This window comes from Colletotrichum fructicola (genome assembly GCF_000319635.2).
Source record: "Colletotrichum fructicola Nara gc5 chromosome Unknown KSG_Nara_v1_contig08, whole genome shotgun sequence".
NCBI classification, from domain to species: Eukaryota; Fungi; Ascomycota; class Sordariomycetes; order Glomerellales; family Glomerellaceae; genus Colletotrichum; species Colletotrichum fructicola.
The window spans coordinates 1806998-1833212 of NW_027094058.1; the positions used below are offsets into that span (position 1 = coordinate 1806998).

Here is a 26215-nt window from a genome sequence, read left to right on the forward strand (position 1 = left end):
TCTTGTTTTGTTTTATATTTGGCTGGTAACGGGCGGGCTTAGAAAATTGGAGGTGGCGTTACAAATTTGGAAGGCTCTGGTTCAGATTCGCTCACTCACTCGGGAAGATAGAGCTATTGTCGGACGCATAGAATGTAGATGGTCCACGTAGATTTAATCACATTCGTTTGTCAGATCTTGTTTCCTCAACAGCGACCGATGCATCGCATATGCACGCTGAGCAGAATTTCAGCTGGAAGGAACCTGACGATGGTATCTAATGACAACCCATCGATCGCCAATGTTCTTGGCAACTTGAAGTCCCATGACCTCAAAGACGGCAGAAGGCTAGTACCGATTGCCTCTCATCTTGATACACGTTGAACCCCAAGATCTCCTGTCATTGAGTACAATGCCTCCTACTCATCATAAGAGCGACCTGTGATGACTCTTGTGGGGAGATCTTTACTAACAAGGATGCTGTTGAGGTCGTGGACGTGATTTATGGTCCCTTGACATGCCCATGTAAAGACTCCATAGCTGGTCACCGCTTTTGCAGACTTCGCAACTCGGTAAGCAACCCCTTCTTTCTGTGCGGAGTCACGAGCTCTTTCTCTCGAAGTAGAACCATTCCGTGATGCTTACGGAACTTGTGGAATGAACTGGACCCCCACGGTTGAGTTGCATACGACATGAGGTTACGGACAGTCGGAAGACAACTGCTGGACTGCACATTAACCCCCATCAGGACCAGGAACATCAATCTGGAGAGCATCCTCCAAGAAGAATGCAAGACTTTTTATCCGCATAAGTTCCCAGAACACTGGGTGACAAGCATAACAACTCGAATGTCAGTGGTCAGACATTCTGCGCCCAGCCGATCTCACCCAGCATCACTATGTCGCTGGTCCTCCGACATTTCTTGGCGCTCGGTTGCCCACATGAGCTCCCTGCATGCCGTTACACTGTACGTAAGTAACAAACATCCGACCAGGGTGGCTGGCATCTCCCGACCGGCACCGGACAAGTGGCGAGCATCAACGGCGCCCTACAACAAACAAAAGGGCGCATCACACATCGTGCTAACGTGATCAGAGAGGCCGCTTTGCTACGGCTGCCGCTGGCTGCTAGCGGAGAGGCAGAGGAACTGGGCGGAGGTGGGTAGAAAATTAGGAGCTCCGGCGCACCACGGCCAAGACATTTTACTACCAAAATTTTCCCTCCTCCCCACCCCCATGTCCAAATTTCGGAGCCCTCCCCCGACCCTCGTCCGCCCAGTTCCCGCCGAGCCTCTCGGCAATTCTCGGCGCGGCACGGCATCCGCCGTGGCGGGCCAATAGGCGGACGTTCTCCTCACGCCAACGTCGTCCCAGAGTCATGTCTTACGCTGCCAAATGGGCATATCTTCTTGGTCTTCTTGGTAACGAGCCTTGGTGATCTTGGATGATAATCCTCTTCAGTCAAAACCAGGTCAGCAACCCGAGGGAAGCTTCTGGCTGGCTGGCACCTTTGCTTGTTGCCCAGTAGTCATTGTCAGCTGTCAATATCGGGAGACGTGAGGAGACGGATGCATGGGCTACTGTGGCTTTTGTGGAAACGAACCCCCTTCCTTACCCCAGATGGGGAATGGATTGAAGCTTTTTGCAGGAGATTTTTTCCAGAACATTGATCATTTGAGAACCGCCTTCAAACAATCGGTGAGCTGCGATGGCCTGTCAAAGCTGCAACGTTGCGACGCGGTAGATGAGGCTCTTCGCTTCGGGTGCGCTTAACCCACACAGGCCTCGTGCATTTGGTTGAAGACGGCAGACATGGCCGACCGGTTGACGGTCTCTGAGGCGGAATGCCACCATGAAAGCCCCCGTCGTCACCGCCAAGTAGACAGTCAGGCCAAGGCCAATACCCAGACAAACACCCCGACGCGATGAACTGACTCGACCAGTCAGTTTCGATGGCATTATCTCTTGGTCATCCGTTGGATTTCGCCTCCTCCCTTTCAAGGTGTTAGTTTACGAGATATGCAGCCGTTGTTTCTTGATTTTCCTGTCTTCAGTGTCACTGGCAGCCTTCTGTCGCCAACCGATCAACCTCATCGTTTCACACACACCAGGCTCGGTCAGATTTCGCCCTGTGTCTCTCCACGCTGGCTCGTTCATCCCACGTATCTTTGCCGAGACCTGTCCCAATCCGGACTCATGGATCACCCAAGAGTCCAAGACCACCCCAAGTCGCCCGGCCCTGCATCGAATGCGACTGGTGGGTAACGCGGGGATGGAATGGATCCTCTTACACCTTCCTTTCGCGTGAAAGATGCCAACTGCTGTGCCCTCTCTCAGCTGCGATTCCCTCCCTTGGCGGTAGAGATATGCCACCCTATCTCGGTCAAATTCTGCCCTGTAGGCTGTCTTCCTTCTCGTTCGCCAGAAAGCCTAGCCCACCCATCGGTCGCACACGCGAGCATTGGGTCTTCTTGCTGAGGGGCCACACTTGCTCGAAGATGTATCCAAATCTGGTCCTTTCCACCGCTCGCCTCCGGCCCGGTCCCAGCTCGCCACGCTGATAGACAAGACTCCCACCTCCTCTTCCTCTTGTTCGGGACCAACGTGCCCCACGAGCTGGGTTTTCTCGAGTATATATCCCGCCCTGGACTGCTGATCAGGGTCTCGAGAACGCCTCCCTTTGCTTCTTGTCCTTCCCCTCTCCCAGCGTGGCAGCGACCTTGTTACGGCTCATCTCGCAAGTCATCCGCCCTCCATCACTGATAGAGTCTATCGTCTCTGAATCCGCGGAAAGAATACTGAGATGGAGAAGACAGAGATGGGCACGGCTGACAAGTCGGTCCCGGAGAACTCCTCCATGGATCAGGTCCAGCAGCAGACCTCCGTCGCCTCGGGGGAGTCTGTGCACAAGAAGAACCCTTGGTGGCATCCGGTTGTCGAACCTGGCTCCGCAGTCCAGATAATCATCGCCGCCGCTATCGCTGTCGGCATCGGTCTGGGCGTGAAGTCGGCTCATCCCAATATCCCGTCCGCCGCCACAACTATCCTCATCATTCCCGGTAACCTCTGGCTGAGGGCTCTCAAGGCTGTCGGTAGGTCACTCCGTGAAACCCTGGTTACATCCAATCTATGGCTGTACTGCGAGCTGTTTCATAGCTAGCGGCTGACATGACTCCAGTTCTGCCTCTCATCGTAACGGCCATGATCCTTGCGGTCCAGAAGCTTAAGGAAATCAGCCACGGCGGAGCCAAGCTCGCGAAATGGACCATCGGTTACTACGTCATCACGACCATCGTCGCCATCGTCCACTCAATCATCATGACCTCTCAAGTCTGGGCTCGCCTGATGACGGTTGCCTCGGCTGAGTCCATCAATGTCGACGGCATGTCCGACAAAGACAAGGAATCATTCGAGAATAACCAAGAGCAAGATATCCCGGCTACCGTAACTGAGTTGTTCAACTCCCTGATTCCCGCAAACGTTGTCAATGCCTTGGCATCGGATCATCTTCTCGCAGTCCTCGTCACGGCGGTGGTCGTTGGATATCTTCTGGACGACCGCGGCGGAAAGTCGTCGATCCTAAAGGCGTGCCGAGAGATCGAAACGTTGATTATGGTTATCATCACATTCCTGATCAAGCTGGCACCCATTGGAGTTTTCTGTAAGCATTCTTCATAACGTCCCATCTCAGGAGTAACGCGACAAAGACTGACTGACGTGATCTCTAGTCCTCATCCTCCCAAACATGTTCAAGCTTGACATCAACGATATCGGCGTCAACCTGGGCGTTCTGATGGGCGGTGCCATCGGCTCCATGTTTATGCATCTCTTCATAGTGCTGCCCCTCATATTCTTCGCTTTCACTCGCCAGAACCCATACAAGCTGTGGCTCTCTTGCTCGCCTGCATGGTTAACCGCCTGGGGAACCGCATCCTCGGCTGCCACCCTTTCTGTTACCATGAAGTGTACCCGTGAGACGCTCAAGGTACGTCCAATTTCCAATGCATTTGGCAGCTTACCTCAACTGACATCCCTCAGGTTCCCAACACCATTACCAAGTTTGCGGTCCCTCTTGGCTGCCTCGTCAACATGGACGGAACCGCGATCTATTTCCCCATTGTCGTCGTGTTTCTCGCACAGACACAGGGCCATGTCCTCAACGCGGCAGACTACATCATCATTCTCTTGCTTTCGACCCTGGCGTCCATCGGAACCACCCCTATTCCCAGCTCTTCCCTCGTCCTGACCGTCATGATCTCCTCCAGTGTCGGCATCCCGCCTAGCGGCATGTTTGGCGTCGTAGTAGCTGTGGACTGGCTTATCGATAGGTTCAGGACTGCAACCAATGTCAGCGGTGACCTCTTCGCCGCCGTCATTGTCCAGAAGATGACTGGTATCACTGATCCTGAGGATGGATCCGAGGACGAGGTAACGGAGGTCAGGCAGAACGACGAGCGCGTCTAAGTTATTCGTTTGGAAAGATAGTGTGATAGATAATGCTGTACAAACGGATACCGTCTTGATCAGATCCTTTGGTATTACCCCATGTCTCTTGATGGTTTCCAGATAAAATGATCACTTTTATATGCGGTAAAGGGAAAGCCATTCAACTTATACGCAGTCGAACAACCTTCGGTGACAAATAATGCGTCCGGTGTCGCGCGTTCATTAGTCGAAAATCCCGCTCGAGGGTCGCTTAAGGGCAAGGATGTCTGGGCTGTTCCACTCCTTGATCATTTCGAGCGTCTCTCGGCCTTGAGGACGACGGTGTATCGGCCAGTAAACCTTTCGCCGTGCTCGGCGACTTCCGTCAGTGCGGCGAACCTTCGTCTGGCCGACATCTAGAGCGGTAAGGTGTTGGCAGAGCTGTATTCGACGGCTTTCCAAACCAGAATCAGCAGTCCTCTCTCCATTTTAGTGACTATTTTACCTCGTGGCATAGACCTTAATCACGAATTATTTAGATAATCATCATTCGCTCGCTGAAGGTCAACACTAGAAGTACACCAGACTATTTGAACGCCAGTCTATGCAAACCGTAAGCGCCCCCGTATGAGACAATTTCTCCCAAAAGCCCGGCCGTCCCAACGCCATTCCTTGGAGGCTCATTACATCCTCCTTCGCTTGGCCCTGTGCCAGTACGGCTCCCGATTCTCGCCCTCTGTGGTGACAACCTTCATCCAACCAATCTCAGACTCACCCATGTTTGGCTTATCCAAAAATGTCTCCTTCACGCCATCTACCAACTCGAGCCGTCTCTTCGACGTGTACTTCGGGGTCTTCGGCCCAATGCGTGCTCGATTGTCGCTTAGCGCTATACGTCGATCAGGCCTTTGTTGTGGAGCCTCTGGATGTCTCCACGAAAGCCTTAGTCTCTCCAGCTGAATCATGTTCCACAAGTCGCAGTCCTCGTCGCCCTCGAACCAAGGTTTCCATGGGGGCCATAGTCCTCCGCTCAGGTTCTTCATCACTTCGTATGGGCTTTCAAGTAGTTGTAGAGCAATGGCAGGGCTCCAGGGCGACAACGTGTGCGAGATTACCGGGGGATCAAACACCGACGATGCTGGGTAGAGGCGGAGCCCCGGCCGGAGCTGCGGGTCGTCCCAGTCGCCCGTCCAGCCCGTGTTGTCTGCGTTACGCTGGAACCCGGGCCACCAGGGCATGGGCGAGTGGCGTTCCCATTTGTCAAACGCCGTGGTGTCGAGGTGTACCGGAAGAACACTCTCGTCAATTTCGTCCTCCTTGTACGTCGTTGGTACAACACGCATCACCGGCTGAAAGTATCTCAAGCACGAATCCGTGACCAGAAGAATCTGTTTCCTTTTTCGAAACCCGAAGGTGGGATCGGACCCCGCAGGTGTTTCGCCATACACCCTCATCTCATATACAAACTCCGCGTCAAGGGTTTGTGTATCAATGTCCTTAACATCGAGATTTCTCAGCTTGAACTTTTTGCGGTTCGGCCGGGTAAACGTGATGATCTCAGTGTGGAAGAAGTCCGCCAACATGTGCAACATCTCGTGGTAGCCGGCCTCTTTGGGCATTCCGGCATCTGGCCTGTTGCTACATAGGGCGCGGAACATGCTCATCTTGCCCCAAATCTCTTCGTCGTCTGGGTCGGCGCATCTGGCCGAGTCGGCGAGAAGTTGGCTGTACATGCGAAAGCGTTTTGCCCGGCGGATAGCGTGATGAGCCCCCGTATTGGGATGTTCATACGTCATGTCGAAGAACCATTTTGCGGCTAGACACTTAATGTCTTTTGCCTTCGTGGGATTGTGCTCGACCAGCAACCTGCGAGGTTCTTATCGTCAGTATCGGTGTCTCATTTATTTTCTGCGAACGACAGATCAGGGAAAGATTCAACTTACGCCAGCGCATACCACAAGCTATTCTCGTTTTTCGGCGTGGGGCCTGCCCAAAACTTGTACTCCAGATTATCCTTCGAGCCAACAGGCTTGTCCTGAGGATGCATGAAATGCGGCTTGGCCTCGAAGCCGTAGCAGGCCAAGTCGTCAAAGATATCCTCGTCCTCACGTTCCTTCGCATCCAAGACCATGAAAGCTGTGGGCAGCCACGTCTTTCCCTTCCTAGGCCGGTCATGCGCCAGCTGTGCCACGTCCGCACGCGCGTAATGGGCGTTAAACTGGTTCACGCTCAGGGGAACTTCAACACTTTGTGACCAAGTAGCCGAGGTGATGTCTTGTGGCAAGTCCCAATTTGTCAGTATATGGTTATTCGATTGCCACGGCTGAATTCGGACCTTGGTGTTGGGTGACCAATGCGGGTGACCTGGGCGTCGGATACCAGCTATCGTGTGTATGGCCGAAAGGACGCGCTTGTTTGCCTCGATGACGCGTTTCTGAGGGACGTCGCCCGGGATGATGTCTATCTCGTTCACATTCTGTTCGTCACGCCATATGCGGCTGAGAACCTTATTGCACCAGTGTGTGAACAATTTCGGCTTCGGGCGGTAGCCAGTCGGGCGGGCTGTTGTTGAGTGAAGACCTAGAATTCTGTAAGCCAGCTGGACGTCGCCGTTGTCGGGCTTGCATCCTAGGATCTCCGTGACCGTGGGAACCCGCCGTTCTATCCAACGTGCCCCTGGTGGGTTTGCGAAGTTGATGGCGTTGGCCATTTTGGAATGCTTGAAATTTTTGAAACGGTACTGGAGGTTTGGATAAGTTGCTACTCGGGGTGGAATTGCAGAATTCATCATGGGACATAGTTGTCTTCCTGTATCTTTTATGTTTTCTGTCTTGATCGGATGAATGAGAGTACATCTTTTTGGCCATTGTCTACTTACTATTTGGAAATTGTTCACTTTGTACAGGGCAGTTTGTAAAAGAGCTTCATCAGAGCAACACAATAAATACTTTTGTCATTGTCATTTCAAACTCAACGATGTTCAAATGGGCTTTGTTGAGGGAAGAACCAACTCCGATGTCCATTGTCTATCAGAACAAGGTACTATAACCAAAGAAAGAAGATGTCTACTTTGTCTTCAATGAAAATTCACAAACTGCGCGGTCTTGACATGGGAAGCTGTCGAGGCGTAGGGTTTTTAAACCTGAGTTGTCACATCACACTCAGAGGAAAATGACATCAAATAACAGTGCAACCAATGATGTATTTCTCTAAAAGGCGTCTCTATCCCAGGCACGCCATGCAAACTGACCCAAGGGGAAAAAGAACGAAACCACAAGCTCGCACAATCTTTCTCTCCGCTGTTCACCATCCGCTTCTAAAAAAACCCACAGCCCAAAACAAAATTCTCCAAGGGGCGGTGCTCCCATACTCCGTGACAGTCTCTCGCAAAGCGCGGGTATGAACGGGGGGTAAAACCAAAAGCAGAACGCAAAGAGAGAAAGAGCTAGTAGTAAACATAAAGAACCCCCCAATGTCTCCATTCCAATCCCATTCCTTTGTTTTTTTCCTCTCTGTCGTATGAATGCATGGAAGAAAAGAGGTACCAGTACATGATATAAACCAAAACAACTCCGGGAAGCATCATGATGACGCCGACTACGAAACCCCCACATCGGGGCAATTTCCTATGAGTTGAAGATGTTGCGTCTTGTTGGGTCGCCTACCGCCGCTTCGTCGGGCTTACTCCGCCACTCTCGAAGCTCAGGTCAACGCTCCACAGCGAATCCCAGACCACACTCCTCTTCGTCGGGCTCGAACTCTCCCTGCTCATCTGGCGACGGAGTCTCTGAGGGGATCTGGCTTTCTAACCGCCGCGCAAAGAGCGGAACGGGTATCAGCGAGGGAGCTGCAATTTTCACGGTCCAACGAGGGAATCGATCATGTTTCGTACCTCGGGCGACCTGGGCCTCTCCTCGGACGGGCCCTCGGTTTGCGGCGAGCTGGCTGAAGCCTGCCCTTGGTCTTGTCCATTCGACGACGGTCCTGCCAGTCCCCCTTGCGGCGGGCTGGTGCCCGTGGGTGTCTCCGGTGCCACGGCGCGGAGAGAGTTGGTCTCGCTGCCCAGGGCGTTGCCTTTGAGCAAAGCAGCTCCCCCAGCGCCGACAGCGAAGGGGATGGCCTTCTTCGAGTTAGAACTGCTCCGACGACTCTCCAGACTTCTGTTAAGCGCCTTGCTGACACCCTCAATGCTATTGACGCTGATCCTGTGCTTGTCCTTGCCGTTCGCCTGTGCGTGGGTGTGCATGTCGGCCATAGCCTCGACGTTGTTTGTCGCTATCGTCGACTTGCCCAGACCAGGCGTCGCAGGCGCACCAGGCTTGTCTTCGTGAGCGTCGATGAGATACCACCTCAAGCCGTCCGACAGCTGGAAAGGGTTGTCGTCATCTTCGCCGTTGACGGAGTCGGTCTCGGCCGGCCTCGTCAAGCTCTTGGAGAGGTCCACGACGCGTTCTTGGATACGCGTAATGCGAGCGACGAGCCACTCGCGAGAGCGAAGTCGGTGAGCGTCGGTCTCGCGCAGGAAGTAGTGAGGGAAGCCGACGTTGAACGCGGCCCAGGCGCCGGCTGTCTGGTTCCTAGTAGGCAGGAAGAGAGCAAGATCGCCCTCTTTGAAGTGCTTGAACGCAATCTTCTCGTGAGAATCCCTTTGCAGCGTGTGTGCCTTCTCTCTGTAGGCACGCGCGTCGCGCTGGAGCTTACGAGCGAGGTGCTCAACGTCCTTGACACGCCTGTAAACTGTCTCAGCGAACAAGTCCATGTCGAAGCTGCCCAGCTTGGTCATGAAGGCTTCGTATTTCTCGGACTCGACATCGGCATCGCTGCCATTCATCCAGTACAACAGGTCCAGGTCGGTGCTATCGGCCAGGGTGCGACTGGTGAGCATACCAGAGCGGCGTATCGTAGACTGGCTTGGGTCGGAGGAGTCGTTGGCGTTGTGGATCTGGCTCATGGTTCCCCTCTCGGATCTCGGAACCTTCTGAATAGTCATTGTAGATTCTTGACGGGTGACTGAGAATCCGAGTCGCTCCAGCAGTCGACACAGGCGATCGTTGTGAGAGTACAGACGCTGCGTCAAGTCCTTGGTCTTCTCTGACCTGGTGTCGAAGTGGCCAGTGACGGTCGTAAGCTTAGCCTGGGAGGCCTGTAGCTTCTCTTTGTAGAGGCGCAACTCCTCCTCCAGGCTGCCTACTTGAGACTGTCTGGAGGCAAGCTCCTCTTTGATGGAGGTGATGCGCTCTTCTTCCTCGTCAAGCTTCTTCCGCAAACTCTCCGAGCCCGTCTCGCCGTCAGCAATCTTGGCCCGCAGCTGGTCAAGCTGTTCTCTGCTGTCGGCGGCCTCTTGTTCAAGAGCAGCAACTCTGGCTTTCTCACCATCCAAGTCCTCCTTGAGATGTCTTGAGGTCTCTTCCTCGGCCGCGAGCTTCTCCTTAGTCTCGGTTATCTCCGTCTTCAGACTCTTGACATGCTCTTCGGCCTGTTCGAGGTCGGCCTTCAGGATCGACTTGTCGTTGTCCAGGGTCTTCAACTTGGCAGCAACATCAGTAGCCTTATATACGAGTGCTTCGATCAGATCATTGAGGTCTTCGGTGGTATCGTCGTTCGGCGAGAGTTGATCGTGGATGTCGCGAAGAGCCTTAAGCTGGGTGTCGACCGTCTCTTGAGCAGAGCCCAGGCTCTTGGTCAGCTTCTTGGCTTCGTCGTTCGCGCTCTGAAGCTGCTTTTCGAGAGCCTCGTTCTGCTCCCTTTGCAGACGCGCCTCATTGCGGAGGAAGTCAACCTGGCCCTGGGTCTTGAGTGAGTCGTCCTTCTGATCCTTTTGCAGGCGATCGATCTCGGCCTCCATTTCGTGCATCCGCTCGATGTAGGTGGCCTTCTCGTTCTCCCTAGACTCGCCAAAGTTCTCGATGTCGTCCTCGGTCTCCTCAAGACGCGCCTTAAGTCCCTTGATCTCGTTCTCGAACGATTTTCTCTCTATGACGAACTCTTTCTGCAACGCCTCCATGTTCTCGAGTAGCTCCTTTTTAGTGGCGTTGGCCTCCTCCATCTGAGCCCTAGCCGCCTCCACTTGGGATTTTGCCTCGTCCACCCGACCCAAGACTTCGTTGTGCTCCGTCGTCCGGGCAGTGAGATCCTTCTCGAACGCGGCTGCCTTCTCCTTCTCGGCATTGAGCTCATTCTCCAGCTGCTGAATCTTCTGCAGAAGGGCTTCAGAGTTGCCAGCTGCGCGGCGGCTGTCTTCCGGCGGTACAGACCTGACAGAGTTCGTAGAATCGTTCCTCTCGTGACCGAACAGTCCACCGATGCCAGGGCGAGAGGAGGCTTGGCTCTGCCTGTGAAGTAAGTCCTCCAACCTGCGCACCCGACTCTCTGCAGTCTTGAGCTTGTTCTGGAGTTTAGTGTTGTCATCTCGAAGCGTATGGTTCAAGTCATCGTCTCCACGAATCATCAGACCACTACGCCCAAGGGCAGCCTCGTGGACACTCCCGTTCTTGAATGCCTTCAACCTCTTTGACTGCTGCTTCGTCGGGTTGCTCAGCTCATTGACAAGCTTCGTCACGTCCTCGATGATTGCCACCTCAGCCTGCTGTCTTTGGAGGTGTTCCAGAAATTCCTCGAGGTCGCGCTTCACCATGCTCGGCCAAGGCTCCTCCTCTCCTAGCAAGTTGACCTCCAGACCAAGGATGTTGGCTTCCAAGTTGTCGCGGCCATACATGCTGCCCACCATCTTGTGCCACTTTCTTCGCCTCTTCGATTCCTCGTCCTGAAACAGAGCCATCTCGTTGGCGAGCGTCGATGAGTCCGTCTTGATCTTGTCTGACCACTCCCGGCGGCGGATCGCCTCCGAAGCGAAGGAGGCATACATGTAAGGCAGCTGGTTGATGAGCCGCAGGTAGTCAAACGTCGTCATGACGTCCTCGGCCTGGTTCAAGACCGTAATTTGATTTTTAACGCTGCTATGCATCGATGTAATCTCAGTAATGTTCCGCATGAAATCGATCGAATCCGCTGCGATGGTGTTGCGCGCCTCAGTGGCGTAGTGCAGCATATCAGCCATCTCTGCAGCGCGCTTCTTTAGGCTCGGAATCAGACGCGACGTGTGGTTCTCCGCCGTCCGCGAGGCCTGCAGGACGTTCGCCTGGGTGTCGGCGTACTCCAGCATCGTGCTGTAGTCGGTTTCTATCTTCTTGGCCACAGCCTCGATATCCTGAAGCAGTTGCGCCGCCTCCCCGCTTCGAGCCAAGGGAGACCGGCCAACAAGGTTGTCAAACTCCCCAAAGAGCCGCTCCACCCCGGCGTACATCTTGTCGGCCGTCTTGTCGAGGTCTGCCGCCTTGGAGCTGAACTTCTTCAGCAACGTCGGCGCCAGCTTGCCCGACTTCCTTGCCGTGTCGAGATCGATCAGGTCCTCGAGCGTGGCCTGCTTCTTCTTGAGGTCGCGCGAGGTCATGAAGCGCACCATTGCGGCCGAGATGGGCACGCTGCGCGCAACCTCCAGACACCGCTCCCAGCTCTCCGCCAGCTGCTCGAACTCGCCCATCGACGGCTCCACCCACTTCTTGAGCTCCGTGTACTTCGGGTCGATCTGCTTGACACTAATCTCAAGATTGGTCACCGCCGCATCGAGGCACTTGATCATGACATCCATCTCGCCATAGCGGTCCTGCACCTCTGCGGCCAGGCGCGCAGAGTCACCCACGATGCCGAGGGCCCAGGCCTGTCTTTCCTTATAGAGAGCCTGCCATTCGGACAGCACGCGGATGTCGCCGATGTAGTTCGGGGCGTTGGGGACGGTGTAGCGTTTCGGGAGGGGCACTTCGGACTTGGGAGAGGGTCCGCCGGGGGACGTCGGTGAGGATATCCGGATGTCGTAGACGTAGATCTCTGTCTGGAGGGTTGTCAGCTTGCGCTCCTCGCCTTCGAACCTTTGAAGCCCGTTACCTCTTGATGCAGTGTCTGCAACTTCACCGCCCGTCCTTGGGAAGTCAAAGCGACGACCTGATGCGCCGGAATCGACGTGCTCCTCGCAATCCACGCCTTCAGCTCATCGAGCCTAACACCAGAGAGTCAGTCTCTCAAAACATTGCCCCGCAACGGAAAGAAGATATCCTACGCGGCAAACTGCGTTGTGTCCACCTGCAGGCGCTGGCCCGTATGGGCAATCAACACCTGCGTCGCCATCCCGGAGCATCTCCCGGCTCAGCTGCGATAGCTGGCCCGCCGCTCGGTCTCGGGGTATGTTGACGAAGACTCTCGTGGCCCGTCTAGCTTGTCTTCGAACGTTGCGTTTCGAACTGTTGTTGCGGTACGCGAGGACAACAGATTGTCGTCGTGTTGTCGTCCTCGTCGTTGGGGGCGCCGGTCGGTGGGAAGGATGCAGGACGCAGCGGTTGTTGCAAAGGCGCGAGCGTTCGTTCCGCCGGGCTTCCAAAAAAGATGACCGCTGAGGCGCCCGGAGCTCGTGCAGGCTGCAAACCCGCTAAAAACCTTGGTGGGCGTAGCGTGATGTCGCCTCGTGATCCTTGTTGTCATTTGATTGGGTGGTCTGGGGAAAGGCTCACTCCAGCCACAGATAACCTAATAATCGCGGCTGCCTCGCCCGATAAGAAAAATCACAGGCAAGCCAGGAACGATCCACCAGCCACACTGCCACGTTTTCGGCTCCGGACTTGCAATCCCAGCGCCAATCCATCCCCGCCGGATCTTGTGATTTCGGGCGAGTTCAAGCTAAGAGTCGCGTACCGCGTTCCGAACGCGGGCGGACGATATTCGGGCTCACTCCACGGAAGCAGTCAACGAGGAGGGTCCGCATTCCCCAGCCCGATGCCAGACACGCACACCGACGAACATGGATGAGCCTCAAACCCAGGCGACCTCAACGTCCAAACAGGAAGACGAGGTGCCGCCCTACCTTTTATCCAAAGATGAGCAGCGCGTTCTGGAGCTCTACGATGAGCTGCGCGACCTCGAGGTGAAGATTGCCCTCGTCAGAGCGCAACAGGGTTACAGACCAGGTACTTCTTCCCCATTTAGTCCATGCTTCTGGATTTCATTTTCTGACATGACGAACCAGATTCTTCAGCTCCAGACAGCCAAGATGATGTGCGAAAAGCGCGGGAGGACGCGGCCAAGGCGCGTGCTGGATGGCTCTTGAGGAACAATATCACGGATAGCGTCATGACCGCCAACCCCATCCTCAAAGCTGTGCATGGAAGCACACAAGCCACGCCCATTGAAGTGTAAGCTTACTCCCGCACTCGGAATCTCCCTCACTCGGGCTTCATTTCGTTTATTTGCTGTTCTTCCCTTGGCATGGAATCTGTCAATCCCACCACTAACACACCCAAGGGACCTTTTACCGCACATCAACTCCCGCGATACCTCGTCCGTCGCCCTCGCGCAGACATCTAATGAGATCCGCACGACTCTCGACAAACTCACTGACGTCGAGGCCGAGAGCCTCCGTGTCGGCCGGCGCAACGTCGAACTCACCGCCGAGGTGCTCCGATTAGCGGAGGAGGCTGAGAGGAGGAAGGCCGGCGAGACCGACGATCCGGCCGTGCAGGCCCAGATGGCAAGCTTACAGGCCGAGTTGAAAGCGAGCAGACAGCGGTGGAAGGTCATGAAAGGGACTGCGAGTGCCGTCGTGGCCGGGAGCGGTGTTGATTGGGCGAGGGACGAGGAGTTGAGAGAGATGGTGCTGGATCCTGAGGATGACTGATCGATGCAGAGCCCGTCAATCGGCAGTGGTTCTCTCTGGCTGGCAGCCTCTCATCGAAATGAATATTGACGCGACATCTCACGCTGGCAGCAGCATTGGTGGAGTCGGTTCAGACATGTGGCCTGGGCCCGACGTATCGCGGACGTTCCGATTTTCGTTACTTCAAGACAGAAACACGCTGCTCCATTGCCCGAGGCCAAATTGGGTTCGTAAGGACGTGGCCAAGGTGGACCGGAGTCGGCTCTGATCCGTTGTCTACGATCGCCAGATGATGCACAGTACCTGACCTATGCAGGTACGGACCGTACGGGACCCTAGGAGATCTCACGGCTACAATTGCTCCTTCCTAACAGCAGGGCAGACAGAGGACCCTAGATCACGGTGCTCGCCCTGCCCTGCGCACGATCGATCAGTCGTGCCTCGCCTCCGACTGCGCGGCACCGGCACTTTTGGCCTTTTCGTTTCCCAAACTCATGTTCTGCCCCTGCCGCCTCCACACAATCTCACCACTCAGAAGCTCGGAGGAAGCTTGACAAGGCTTAGCGTGACCCAGGCGCTATGACCACCGCGAATAGTCACGTGAGTCATGGTCCGCCGCCAACCAGTGCCTTTGATGATAGCATTGAAGATGTCGCGATCTTGTTGTAATGAAGAAATTTTGAGCGGCCCAAATGCGCACGTGGAAGCTCTGCCGGTACAAGGTCTCCCAATAAGAATTCTAAGTTATCTGATTGCAAGTAGCCCGATGCATGCGTCGGTGCAAGCCAGCGCGCCACTGAGGGGAAGCACGCGATATCCTCTCAGAAGACGTTGCGGAAGGTTTGGGGTCATCCACAAAGTCAACGGAGGGAGGAAAAGAAAGAGAGGGAGCAGTCGAGGAAACCACAGACCGCAGAGGTTCGGGGGAGGGCAAAGCTCCCCGTCAGTCAAGCTCTGTCTTTGCAGACCAGATCAGCTCGGAGGGAGTGGAGCTGATTGGCGTTGGCTTACACTGCAACATGTACCTTGCCTTACTTTCGCGTGCAGGTCAGGTCGTGAGAGTGGGCAAGGCGACTGACAGTGTACCGCCATATGGTTTGGGAGGGGGTGTGTGTGGGAGAGGAGAGTGTCCTCAGGGAGGGCGAAATTTGCCGGGGGAGCATCAGGTACAGCACAGTACGGATATCAGCAACGCAAAAGGTGACTAGCCCAGCGAAATTGCCTGGCCCCGTGTATCCGCTGCAGGTCGCGAGTACTTTGCGCACTTTGCTGGCCAGCGCGCCGCCTATCCCATTGCCAGGGCCCTCTCTTTGGTGCCAGCCAAACAGGGAACAAGCGAGCAAAAGCAAAATAGCTGGGCCCGGCGGGCTGTCTGGAATGTGCGGAACCGTCGTGCTCCTGGCAGACATGGCCTGTGTGCCTGTCTGGCCATGAGCCATGGCAAAGTGCTGTGCCGGCCTGTGAAGTTGCAGAAGCCGCCTGCATTGGCAGTGTGCATTGTAGAGGGGTCTCTCTGACCGTGGTTGCAGGCATTACCCAGCATGGCGCCTCGAGGGTACACATGACGCCCGCACATTTCTGCGCATAACAAAGTATTCCCACTCTTCTCTCACTGCCGAGAGCGTTGCACTGCCTGGCTGCTTCGCCGTACCCCCAACTGAGGAGCTTAGGCGGAGGCACATAGACGAGGCCGAAATACAGCGAGGTGCGCCGACGACCTCGGCGTTCTGTTGCATGTACATTGATTAATAAAGCTCCAGAGAAGCTGAGCACGCAGCGCCCTTATCCGTAGCTGATATCTTGATAGGCCGGCGATGCTACCGCTTGATCTGATTCGCCTTGTTGTCTCTGAAGTAGCAGCTTGGACGGATGAGCATCCGTAGCATTCATTCAGTTGTCGAGGCCAGTCGGTGACCAGGGATTGCCTAAGGTGGTCAATCAGTCTGTATCGTCTATTGTTAGCATCCGTATGATTCCAGCACGTGCTACAGACTGGCCTCTGGGTTTGAAGAGGAAGAGGGGAAAGAGCAGCAGTTGTTGAAGCACAAGGGAGGCTGGGGAGCCCAGAGAGTACCGTCAGCTGGGGGCGAGAGTGATTGGGCGCAATCGCCCAAGCTGATTCCGGTCGTGGTGGACCAGTTTCGAGGTACTTCGCGCCATGTAGCGGTACATGGCAATCTCGTATGACGATACATGGGGCGTATGCATGAATAAAGTACCCGAGTTTTGTTTCGGCCATCTCAAGTGATCCCCATCAGTGATCAGTCAGTCATTATGGCCTCCCGGTCGTCCCAACGTCGCATCTCCCTGAGCAACGCAGTCTGTTCGGTGCAGCAGTACATGGCTGCACTTGATGCCGTCTCGTCAAACAGTCGAGTGTATCCGTACGACCATAGAGAAAATGTCTCTGTTTCCCTGCTGGATCGAGGCAGCGTGCCTTTGCAACACGGTGAAAGTAGCTAGGATTGTGTCGTCAATGGTGACAAGCAGCTGGGAGCCGCCTTGTGTTGCACGAGGCTGGTGCTATTGCTGCTAATGTCGCGGGCGGAAGGTTTCGAGGTCTCGTCAAGTCGCGTTGAACCGCGGTGTGGATGCGCCGATGTAAGGTAGGAACCTCGCCGGAAGTCAGCTAATGGTGTTGCAGTTTGGGCTGCACGGGACAGCCACTACTGGAGTAGCAGTATGTATCCTGTCTAACCGCGTGGATTTGCAACCCAGGTCAAGCCTGGCATGGAGCGTTTGTCGAGAACTCTGCGCTGAAGTACTGGTGGGCTTGGTGTGCTTTGGCAGACGATCTCATTAGTTGGTGTGATGATGATAGGACAAGCCACTTGAAGGAGGGGGAATGGACAAAGTGTGTCGAGTGGTGTTTTAGTGTGGGCGAGATTGCGCAGCGACGTCCAGACACAGTGTGTGCGCGCAGGGTGTCTCGTCTCCAACGCGACGACTTTGCAGTCATCCAAGAGTACCCAGAGGTGGTGCCCCATCTGTTTCCTCACCTCACACACCAGACCAGCTCAAGCTAGTTGGTAGTAGTAGTACGTCTTGGTGTTTTTTTTTTTTTTTTTTTTTGTGAGGATATCCGGATGCTGCGAAGCTTGTCGACAGATGACGCTAAATGGAGAAAGCCTCTAAGCATGAGGTCACCAGCATCCACAGCCCCAGCAGATAGGAACAAATCTGGTCCTCATGTTGTATACGTGCGGTCTGTCGTATTCAAAGTTTGCGTTGATAGGGTCTTTGTAAGTGACGCAGTCCCAAAATTTTAACACATCAGATGCAGTCTCGTCGAGTGCCAGGAAGACACTGCTCACATTAGCCGAATGACCTTGTCCCAGTACAGTGAGAAGTGACGAGAGCTGAGTGTGGAGGGGACGGTACAGCAGGGTCTGAGGCGAAGCCTGTTGCTGATTATTGATTTCTGGCTCCTGGCAATCACTTCCGAGTCCCGTCTTCTCTGGCCTGCGCGACGCGGACTATGCTGATTTCCCTTCGTCTAGGAGCAAGGGACCTGCGGCGGCAAGGCGACTTGCAAGCTGGGCCAACCTGCCTATCAGCAAGCCAATTGGCGGTAGGGGGGCAGCCTTAGCGCCGGTGAAGAAGAGGAAATGATTATGCCTGGCCGAGTCCTGGTTCGGTCAGTGGTGGTAGGCGTGTCACTGCGCGTGCTTTCGGCCTGGAGGTGTCCGTATCCGCAACAAGAGGTGAGGGAATCCGTACGGTACGCTGCCATGGTATGGTCCATGGCTTGCTTGGTTGAGGGAGGGAGCTGGACTGCAACTCGACCAGGTGAGGTATCCGTAGAGGAGGGTGCAAGTAACATGGACTGGCGCAGAAATTTCTGGGCATTGTGTCCGGGTTGCGAGAGAGGAGCCGGCTGTTTTAAGTGATGCAGAGGAGCGAAGAGCAAGATTTGTGAGTGACGGCCAAAGAAATCGCGGGTGCTGATCCGTGTAAGTGGAGTGGACGACCTGGAACCGTACGCGCAAACGAAGCCTCCAGGCAAAGTTGTCCGTGTCTGCGAGGGCCTTCCTACGCATACGCAACATGTTCGCATGCCAACGACTCAGAGCCAGCGATGCAACAGCTCCTCATCCACAGCAAAGTGGATCGGACGAGACCAGGAAAACACTGAAATGACGGGAGCGCAAAATTGAAAAGACTGTCCGGTGGCTGCGGGCTGCGGGATGGGAATTGGAGCTCTAGGAGCTGGAAGTGGAAGTGAAAGCTACCTAGGATGGTCTGTGTGGATGGAATATTGTGGTTTGTGCCAGGTGCAGCGCAGTGCAGGTGACGGAAGGCGGCGGCAGGTGGGGTCGATGGCAGAACACTGAACCAGCCAGCCAGCCAGAATCCGGATCTGAAAGTGAGGGAAAATAAAAAAGCACGTCGAAAGGCCGGTGTTGCGTGCAAGGAAGGCGGGATGCCTGGCAGACGGACGGACAGACATGGAGAGAAAAGATAGGTACATTGGCCGGAGGCGAAGGGAAGGCGCGACAAAGTAGCCAGTGCGAAAAGTAGTCCGAGGCGGGAGGTACAAAGCGCAAGTACAGTACTTTGGTGCGGAGTTTCGCGCGCACTTCGTACCTGTACAGTACCACACATTTATAGCAGCGACTGGCAATAGAACGCGGCAGGAGAGCAAGGAGGTGCCAGGTGAGAGGGGGGAGGCGAGGAGAGGATAAGGTCAGGTACAAATGGATGGGCAGGAAAGACGGGACGGAAAGAAGAGTGGAAGATGGCGGCGACGTGAGGCAAGGCAACGGACGCAGCAACGCACGCAACGCACCTGGCAGTTGGTAAGGTAGCAAGCAAAGCAAGGCAAGGAAGGAAGGTGAGGCGGCACAGGCACAGGCACAGCTGCCACTTGCCAGTGCCCGGCTGCTGTCGCTCTTGCTGTTGCTCTCCCATTACCGCTTCTCGCTGCGACTGCCGATTTCGTTGTCTCTGCCTGCGTCCTACATACGTCCTCTCACCTCTCTCTGCGCGTGCCCACGCCAGGCCATGCCATGTCTGGTGTGGCCAACCTACGCAACGTACTGGTTGCGTGCGGGCACACACCGCGTACCAAGCAGAGGTAGGCGCAAGGTCCCTTCCCGTACTAGCCAAGGCCAGACGATACATGGCGCAAAAGCAGCAGCAAGCTGATTGACGGTCCCCCGCCTTTCCCTGACGGTAGGAGGAAGGGGTAAGGTAGGAAAGGAAGGGTAGGTGGAAGGAACGGGAGGTACCTTCCCTGGTCTTGTCGGCCGGGAGGTACATGACACACTACCCGCACCTTCTCACCATACCGTGCCTTCCTGACGGATACTGCGCGCTTTTACTATGTAGACAGTAGGTACTGGCACGGCAGGTAGACTGACTTGCTTGCACTTGCACCTACTTGCTGGAGGGGGTGATGGGTAAAATGGGTGGTGGAGGATGGGGGAAGGAAGGGAAGGGGACTCTGGACTCCTCTGGCTGGTCTTCCACCTCACCTCCCGCCCGCGTCAGTCCTCGCCCTCACAGTTCAGGGAGGGAAGCCGCGCCCACCCATCCTGCTCATGCTGTTTCCACGGTCCTTCTCCTCTCTCCTGCCTTTCGCTCCTCCTTTTCCGCGTGTGCCCAGTCACACCTCCCAGTATTTTCTCCCGGCTGCTAGAGTCCTTTGCCCAGTGCGCCAGTGCGCAGTCCAGTTTTCGCCTGCTGCACCCATTCAGCAGCCAGAACTAGCCCAGCCCAAGGCCGCCAAACCAAGCAAGACCAAGGTGACCCCCTTCCCCTTCCCCTTCCCACAGTGCCACCCCTCGTCCTTACCCCCCCCAGTCGCAGTCGACCGCAGAGTCCCAGGCTTCCCAGCAAAAACAAGTGCGAAAGGCGCGTTGCTGCCGCACAATCACTCCCCCATAGTAAAAAGGCTGCTTGGCCCTCCCCCATACGTTTCCCTCCCTCTTCTTTTTCCCATACAAATCTCCCACCCAAATCCTCCTCCCATACAAACCACTCTCTCGCAATACACACATACAACCAGCCTCTGCGCACCTTACTTGTGAGTACTTATCGCACTCCCAATCCACCTTGCACCTCAGCATCACGTCCATATCCAATACCCTCAATATCTGCCGCCACCTAAAGTTATTTTGGCAATTATATTGCGCATCTTTACTTTTGCTCAAAGTCAAAATCCTGTGGCTTTCTGGCGGACTTTAGAGCGTGCATCCCCCTCCGCGATCTTTCTTCGCACCTCATCCATCTTCCTCAACTTCACCCAAAGGAAGCTTGACAGCTAACGGAGCTTGACGCGTCAGACCCCGAATTCCACAACACCCTCTCAATCTCTCAAAAACCCGCTCAGGTATGCTTCACGATCTCTTTACCACGACTTTGAGCTTCAAATCTCAATTATCGCGCGTTGCCGACCGCAATTGCACTTGCGACCCATCACCACCCGCGCCTAGGGATCCGCACCATCGCGCAACGCTGCCTTGCCCAGTGCGCGGGGCAATGCCACCAACCCTGCGCAACACCCAACCCACTTTCTTTTGAAAACACGCTGCATCTGCCAAGTTCCTGCCATTCAGTCAAACTAATCGCTTTCTCAGAGACAACATGCCTAAGGCAGCAACCAAGCGTGGCGCGGCCGGCAAGGTCGAGAAGAAGCGCGGCAAGAAGGGTACGTTTATCTCTTTCTCCCGTTCAGTCGACCGCAGTCTCGTCGACGGGTTACTCGAGTGTTGGGTCACCACGGCCTTGAACATCTCTAAGGCATTTGAAAGACTGCCCAACGGATGTTCTCGGCCGTCAACCATGCTCTCGCGAAGCCTAACGGCGTAGTGCCGCAGTTGTTTCTGCTCTACTCACCAGATTATGTCTAACACTGATCCAGACCCCAACGCCCCCAAGCGTGGCCTCTCCGCCTACATGTTCTTCGCCAACGAGCAGCGTGAGAACGTCCGTGAGGAGAACCCCGGTATCTCGTTCGGACAGGTCGGCAAGATCCTCGGTGAGCGCTGGAAGGCCCTCAACGACAAGCAGCGCGCCCCGTACGAGGCCAAGGCTGCCGCCGACAAGAAGCGCTACGAGGACGAGAAGCAGGCCTACAACGTAAGATGCCCTCATGCACCTCCCTTGATGTGTTGTGCTGAAGCTAATTAGTCCTACTGAAGGCCGACCAGGAGGAGGATGAGTCTTCTTAGGGTATTCGTTGTTTCTGTTGTATCTCGGGCCGCGGCGTTCAATGGTGGAATGGCCCATTATGGGTTATCTTTAAATGGTTTTGGGGCAGGGAAGGCTCTCGAGTGTTACTCGAGTGTTACCACGTCTGGTAACGGAGCCACAATGAAATAACGAATATCTCGATATGAGAACTCCTGTACAAGTAAAGTATTCAGTGGCTTGGCTTCGTCGTTCCGAATTGCAATGCTGCACCAAAGCAAAGAAGTTGTGTACACATGGTCATCGGCCGATGCACCGTGCTCACTGAATGAAGGGTCGCTTCCCCGGACCCAAGGATCTGGACGTCCAGGCCTTATTTTCGGTCAACCAGTCAGAATGTCCTGATCCTCTTAATTGCCAGGGCATCGTATCGTGGGGGTGAAGGGGGGAGGCACGCAGGCCAGAACAGCGGCTGGGATCGGCCTATCCACTAATGCAGAGTGTACACGGCCGGGGTCGACCTGCCGTGCCGTCCGGGGGCCTGGGGCCGACTTGGGCGGCTTGTGTGGCCCGTGTCTGGCGAAGGCGGCATCGGTAGCCATGAAGCGGGTGCCGCGACTGGAAGTCAAGGCGAGATGGTGGTGAGCCGGTAGGCTTTCGTGGCTGCCGATTAGGTAAGAAAACTAGCAAACCCGAAAACGATGCAACGAAATCTCCACACTTTCCCGTCCGATCCATTGCCGGGGCCAGGGTGGTCTCGGTGTGTTGAGACACTGCGAGATGGGAGGGGGCCGGTCACCTTACTGAGGTTCCTGCATCCAGTATCTCGTCGCAATAGAAGGCAGGAGTCGATGGAGGCGGGCTGCCTCCTGCCTTCCCGGCGAAATTCAGGACCAGGAATGGATGCCTGATTCTGGTCAGGTTACTGCCCGTCCCTCGCTCCTCCCAAGGTTCATTCTCGACCTTCATAAGCCAGCAGCATCCGCAATAGAACACCTCCGTTCATTCTTTCGCGAACCTCCCATCCCCACGTAATCGTACCGTGCATCTCCATCGACCATGTCGCGCGGGTCGACAAAGCATTCGAGTTTCGACAGCCTGCTTCTCCTAGCATGAGGACAGATGATGTTTGCGCCGATCTGCTTCGCCAGCCAATTGTCACCACATGCAAAAGCATCTCGCCCACTCCTGGTGGTGTGCATTTATTCATGAGACGAACCGGTCGATATGGTGCAGCTCCTTGCATCATGGAGGGCTCTGTCAAGTTCCGTCCCGTTGTCCCGTCATCCCGTCTTGCGCACCAGACAGAACTACCTCGCCTCGCTAGGAAGGAGGCTCTGCGCATTGCACCCCGCGCGAACGGTTCGAATGAAGAAGCGACGGATGCCACATCGCATGCATTTGCGGGGATGACAAGAATCATAGTGCATCAACGACCAGACCAATGTGGAAGGATATGGCATCGTGCTGCATCTGACCATGCATATGTCAATACTCGGTCGTCGGTTGCCACGATACTTGCCCTACCACGATCTGTTCGTCTCCAGGGTTGCGTCTACGACACTCAACCCCGTATATTTGGATGCACCGCTAGCGACGATCGAAGCGGGCACGATAGCAATGCGACGCTGTGCTATTTCGCCTTTGCGCCCCTACGCCCCGTTCTTGTCGAGCTCTTCGGCGCGGGGTGCACACATGGGAACCGTCAGCCAGTCGCTGTGTATACCTTCGCCAAAATGCCGGCCATGAGCCAATTTCCTTCGGTGCCCGGAAGGTCTCTGCCAGAAGCAAGTGTTCATCTGCGTTATACAGTTTATGCAAGTGCTAGTCGCCCAAGCCTGAACCCCGCCGGCTCCGGCCCGGCCTCATTCGTCCATCGCACCGTCTTGGACGTCTAATGCATGCAGAGGGGGAAGCATACAGGTCCATGGGGTCATCCTCAGCAGTCGTGGCATGCTCTGGCTAGTCGGTCGTCAGGTCAATATGTGTTGAGCCCACACATTCTGCTTTGGCAGCAATCTGACAGATGTGCCCTCTTTTCTTTCCTTACCTTTCGGCCTCCTCCTTCATTGTTTCTTACAGAGCCTCTCCTACCAGTTTTTGGATCGTCGGTCCATTCGGTTTCGGTGTATTTTTGTGGTTCCGCCTTGATATATTCGGCGCATGCATCAGTCAGTTGACTCGGTGCTCCGCAGTGATTGACATACAACGCCGTTGGCGGTGAAGTCAGCGCAGGCCACCGAATGCCAAACTCAACTTCAACCAGCTTGCACCCGCTCAGCTTCGGGCATAGTCACAACCGCCATTGAGACCCGACGACAAGGCATAGCCAATCCTCAATCGATTCGGGGCGGCCTTCTTCATAAACAACAGCCAGTGCTCGCCAACCACGGAACACTCGACACGTCAGATGTGATCAGCCTGTGTTGGTGTTTGGGTTCGCTCGTACTGCCAACACAGAAACAAAGGGCAGGACTGAATTCGGAGTCTGGCAGGGTGTGGTGGCGTGTGTTTCCGGGTTGGCCGCCAAAATCGAGACCTGCAGCTCCGAATCGCAATTGCAGCCGCTTTCCACCCATTGAGTGAGCGCCTACCGTTGTGGCCACACATTACCACCAGAGGAAGATCATGCCGAGCACAGGAAGCGGGTCGCCTCCTCTTACTCCTCTTCTCTTATCACTGTATTGTCTGTCGCTATTTCAGGACGATACATCGTCAGATCTTGTGAGCTGCTCAGTATCGCTTTCGTCAACTTTTCGGACTACATGCCGCCTGTGCAAAACATTGCTGCAACACACAGAAGTTTAAGCACCAGCCGGGCTTTGCACCGACGGTTAAGAAATCCCGCCGAGCGATGAGAAGGTGAATCGCATCATAATCACCCATCCCAGTCGAGGACGCCGCCGAATCCGCCTAAAATGGAGCTGAGCCTACAGAAAGCCGACTTCCATCTCCTCCGAGGATGCTGCCTCGAGGCCGAGCGCGCCGATATGGTGTCAGTGCATCTTGAAGGTCTCCGCCAGGCGCTACCGGAGACCTACGGCGGCCATCTTGCCATGCTTGTCGAGGAGATGCGGAGCAGTGCAAGGGTTCTACGAGACCTAGCCGATCTATCCCAGATGCATTTCAACCGAGTGCCAATACTACTCAACTACCTCAACATTGTTCTTCCGTGTCTGTCCAGGACCCTCCGCGACATCATCAACTTTTATGAGACCCGGACGCTGAGCAAGGAAATGCGATGGCGAAAGATGTATCATACGATGACACAAGAAGTTGGCGGGCTGCCCTTGCCACAACGCTTTCTGCTTTATAACCATTTTTTGACCAGTCTGAAGCAACTCCTCATAAGGTAAACCACAGTCTGTGGAGGGTGCCTCCGGTGGGGATATATTGACAAGAGTATAGGTCGCCAAATTTCGACCTCAACGGTTTGGAGAGCCTGAGAACACGGATTATTGGACTTCGAGAAGCGCGGGGCCTTCGTACGCAACTGCTTGGGTTAGATTTCAAGTTTCATCTCGCTGACGTTCAGATAGCCACTCCGTCCACACAGGTTGGTCCCGTTCTCAGACCAGAAGTGATGATCCTGCCGACGCTCCAAGATCCCGTACGTTACCCAATAGTGGATCGATATTCTACTGACTGGGGCTCTAGAATGCGCACTGGGCTGAACAGATCTTCTCGCTCCCGCTACCTTCTCGGACGGCATTGAAGCACAACAGGCCGTCGGAAGCTCGCGGCCAGTTTGTAGCATGGGGCCAACTTAATATCCCGAAGGAGACCAAGATGCTCTTCAGGCGGTACGGTAACAGATCGCCTCGACGCATGAGCCGTACTAACTCTCGTTAGACCGTTTGACGACGACCGTCTCTGTCTCATGATGTACCTTAATTTGGTGAACCAGACACCTTATATCCTTCTTCGGACATTCCACCAGGGTGCACCATGGTTCAGCCTCCGTGGAACCCACGAGCTTGTTATCCACAGGGAACACAGTAACGCCCTGCATCTTAATCGGTGGAGTCAGTTGGACCGAATGCCGAAGTTGTGGGCTGGGCTGAGCTTCAAGACTTGGGAAGGTAAGCCGTTATCAAAGTTCCAACAGGCTTGGTGGCTTGCATCTGACGTGCGCTAGAACTGGTCTTATTCCATTGCACGTTCGTCTCCTTGAAAACCAGGAACGCCCTTACAATCGACATGAACGCGAGAGAGTTCAAGCTTAAAGGCGAGGAGAGACTCTTCCAGGCGTAAGGCTGCATCAATCCCCCGGTCTCATGTACGTCAAAACTAACGTCTATATCCAGCCAAATTATTGACGATGGCTTCAAACACTCTTTGATAGTCTATCGTGACTCCGGAACCAAGGGCCTCCGCCTGCATGCCGCCGTTTGGGAGGGTGAACTCCGCCAATGCCCAGTCTGGACGGCCTTCGGTACGCCCTCCGTCTCTACATACCCCCCTCTCTAGTTCCTGTTCTGGGTCCGCTCTAGAGTTATTAAAAAACCCCTCTGTCCTCGACCCACCAATGTTGTTTCTAACCTCGACTCACAATCTTCAGTAACCCATCAGTCTGCGTCTCCGACTTGGCTCCAGCGCAAATCCAATCACCGCGTCTGGCTCAAAGACGTCCAGCTCTACGTCTTCTGCCACCGATACCGCCAGCAGAACCAAAGAAAGGGACAAGCTGGCGCATTCGAGATCAACTTTGTCTCCGACGAGGGGGCCAAACGGTTCCGCGAAGTCTTTGCTCCCGCACCTGAAGACACGTCTGAAGTTTCGATGGAGGCGATCGAGGATGCGAAGTAGTCGTGCGTGCGAAGTACCGGGCCGAAGCTCGACTGACGAAGGACCGGCCCAATATTCCACCACCGATCGATACCTCGCCGCCCGACCAGCCCCGATACTCCACACAAGAACTCCAGCCGTGGTCCCCGATTCCCCGTGGTGGAGCTGCTTCGTATCCCACCGTACCCAC

At 55.1% G+C, this 26215-nt stretch overlaps 7 protein-coding genes across 7 annotated transcripts; 4 read left to right on the plus strand and 3 right to left on the minus strand.

Moving 5' to 3' along the window:
* Positions 1–2781: 2781 nt before the first annotated feature.
* On the plus strand, positions 2782–4442 carry SLC1A1 (Excitatory amino acid transporter 3; the record flags this gene model as incomplete). Its single annotated transcript, XM_032036328.1, has 4 exons — positions 2782–3070; positions 3157–3639; positions 3707–3963; positions 4017–4442. The coding sequence occupies 4 exons, from the start codon at positions 2782–2784 to the stop codon at positions 4440–4442; spliced, it is 1455 nt and encodes a 484-aa protein (XP_031884995.1).
* A 644-nt stretch (positions 4443–5086) lies between these two features.
* On the minus strand, positions 5087–7113 carry CGGC5_v013571 (uncharacterized protein; the record flags this gene model as incomplete). The annotated part of the gene is made up of 2 exons (XM_032036329.1): positions 5087–6269; positions 6347–7113. 2 exons carry the CDS (start codon positions 7111–7113, stop codon positions 5087–5089), a joined length of 1950 nt encoding a protein of 649 aa, XP_031884911.1.
* Positions 7114–8064: 951 nt separating this feature from the next.
* On the minus strand, positions 8065–12584 carry ATG11 (Autophagy-related protein 11; the record flags this gene model as incomplete). The annotated part of the gene is made up of 4 exons (XM_032036330.1): positions 8065–8208; positions 8296–12291; positions 12345–12456; positions 12517–12584. The coding sequence occupies 4 exons, from the start codon at positions 12582–12584 to the stop codon at positions 8065–8067; spliced, it is 4320 nt and encodes a 1439-aa protein (XP_031884910.1).
* A 667-nt stretch (positions 12585–13251) lies between these two features.
* On the plus strand, positions 13252–14124 carry CGGC5_v013573 (uncharacterized protein; the record flags this gene model as incomplete). Its single annotated transcript, XM_032036331.1, has 3 exons — positions 13252–13417; positions 13477–13642; positions 13752–14124. 3 exons carry the CDS (start codon positions 13252–13254, stop codon positions 14122–14124), a joined length of 705 nt encoding a protein of 234 aa, XP_031884994.1.
* Positions 14125–19510: 5386 nt separating this feature from the next.
* Positions 19511–21278, plus strand: nhp-1 (Non-histone chromosomal protein 6; the record flags this gene model as incomplete). The annotated part of the gene is made up of 6 exons (XM_032036332.1): positions 19511–19591; positions 20114–20131; positions 20391–20437; positions 20685–20755; positions 20969–21186; positions 21238–21246. 6 exons carry the CDS (start codon positions 19511–19513, stop codon positions 21244–21246), a joined length of 444 nt encoding a protein of 147 aa, XP_031884992.1.
* Positions 21279–21647: 369 nt separating this feature from the next.
* Positions 21648–22298, minus strand: CGGC5_v013575 (uncharacterized protein; the record flags this gene model as incomplete). Its single annotated transcript, XM_066152944.1, has 3 exons — positions 21648–21900; positions 22037–22144; positions 22279–22298. 3 exons carry the CDS (start codon positions 22296–22298, stop codon positions 21648–21650), a joined length of 381 nt encoding a protein of 126 aa, XP_066007635.1.
* Positions 22299–24155: 1857 nt separating this feature from the next.
* CGGC5_v013576 (uncharacterized protein) lies at positions 24156–26046 on the plus strand (the record flags this gene model as incomplete). The annotated part of the gene is made up of 8 exons (XM_032036334.1): positions 24156–24589; positions 24646–24722; positions 24777–24847; positions 24895–25040; positions 25090–25319; positions 25376–25487; positions 25545–25672; positions 25799–26046. The coding sequence occupies 8 exons, from the start codon at positions 24156–24158 to the stop codon at positions 26044–26046; spliced, it is 1446 nt and encodes a 481-aa protein (XP_031884921.1).
* Positions 26047–26215: the final 169 nt, after the last annotated feature.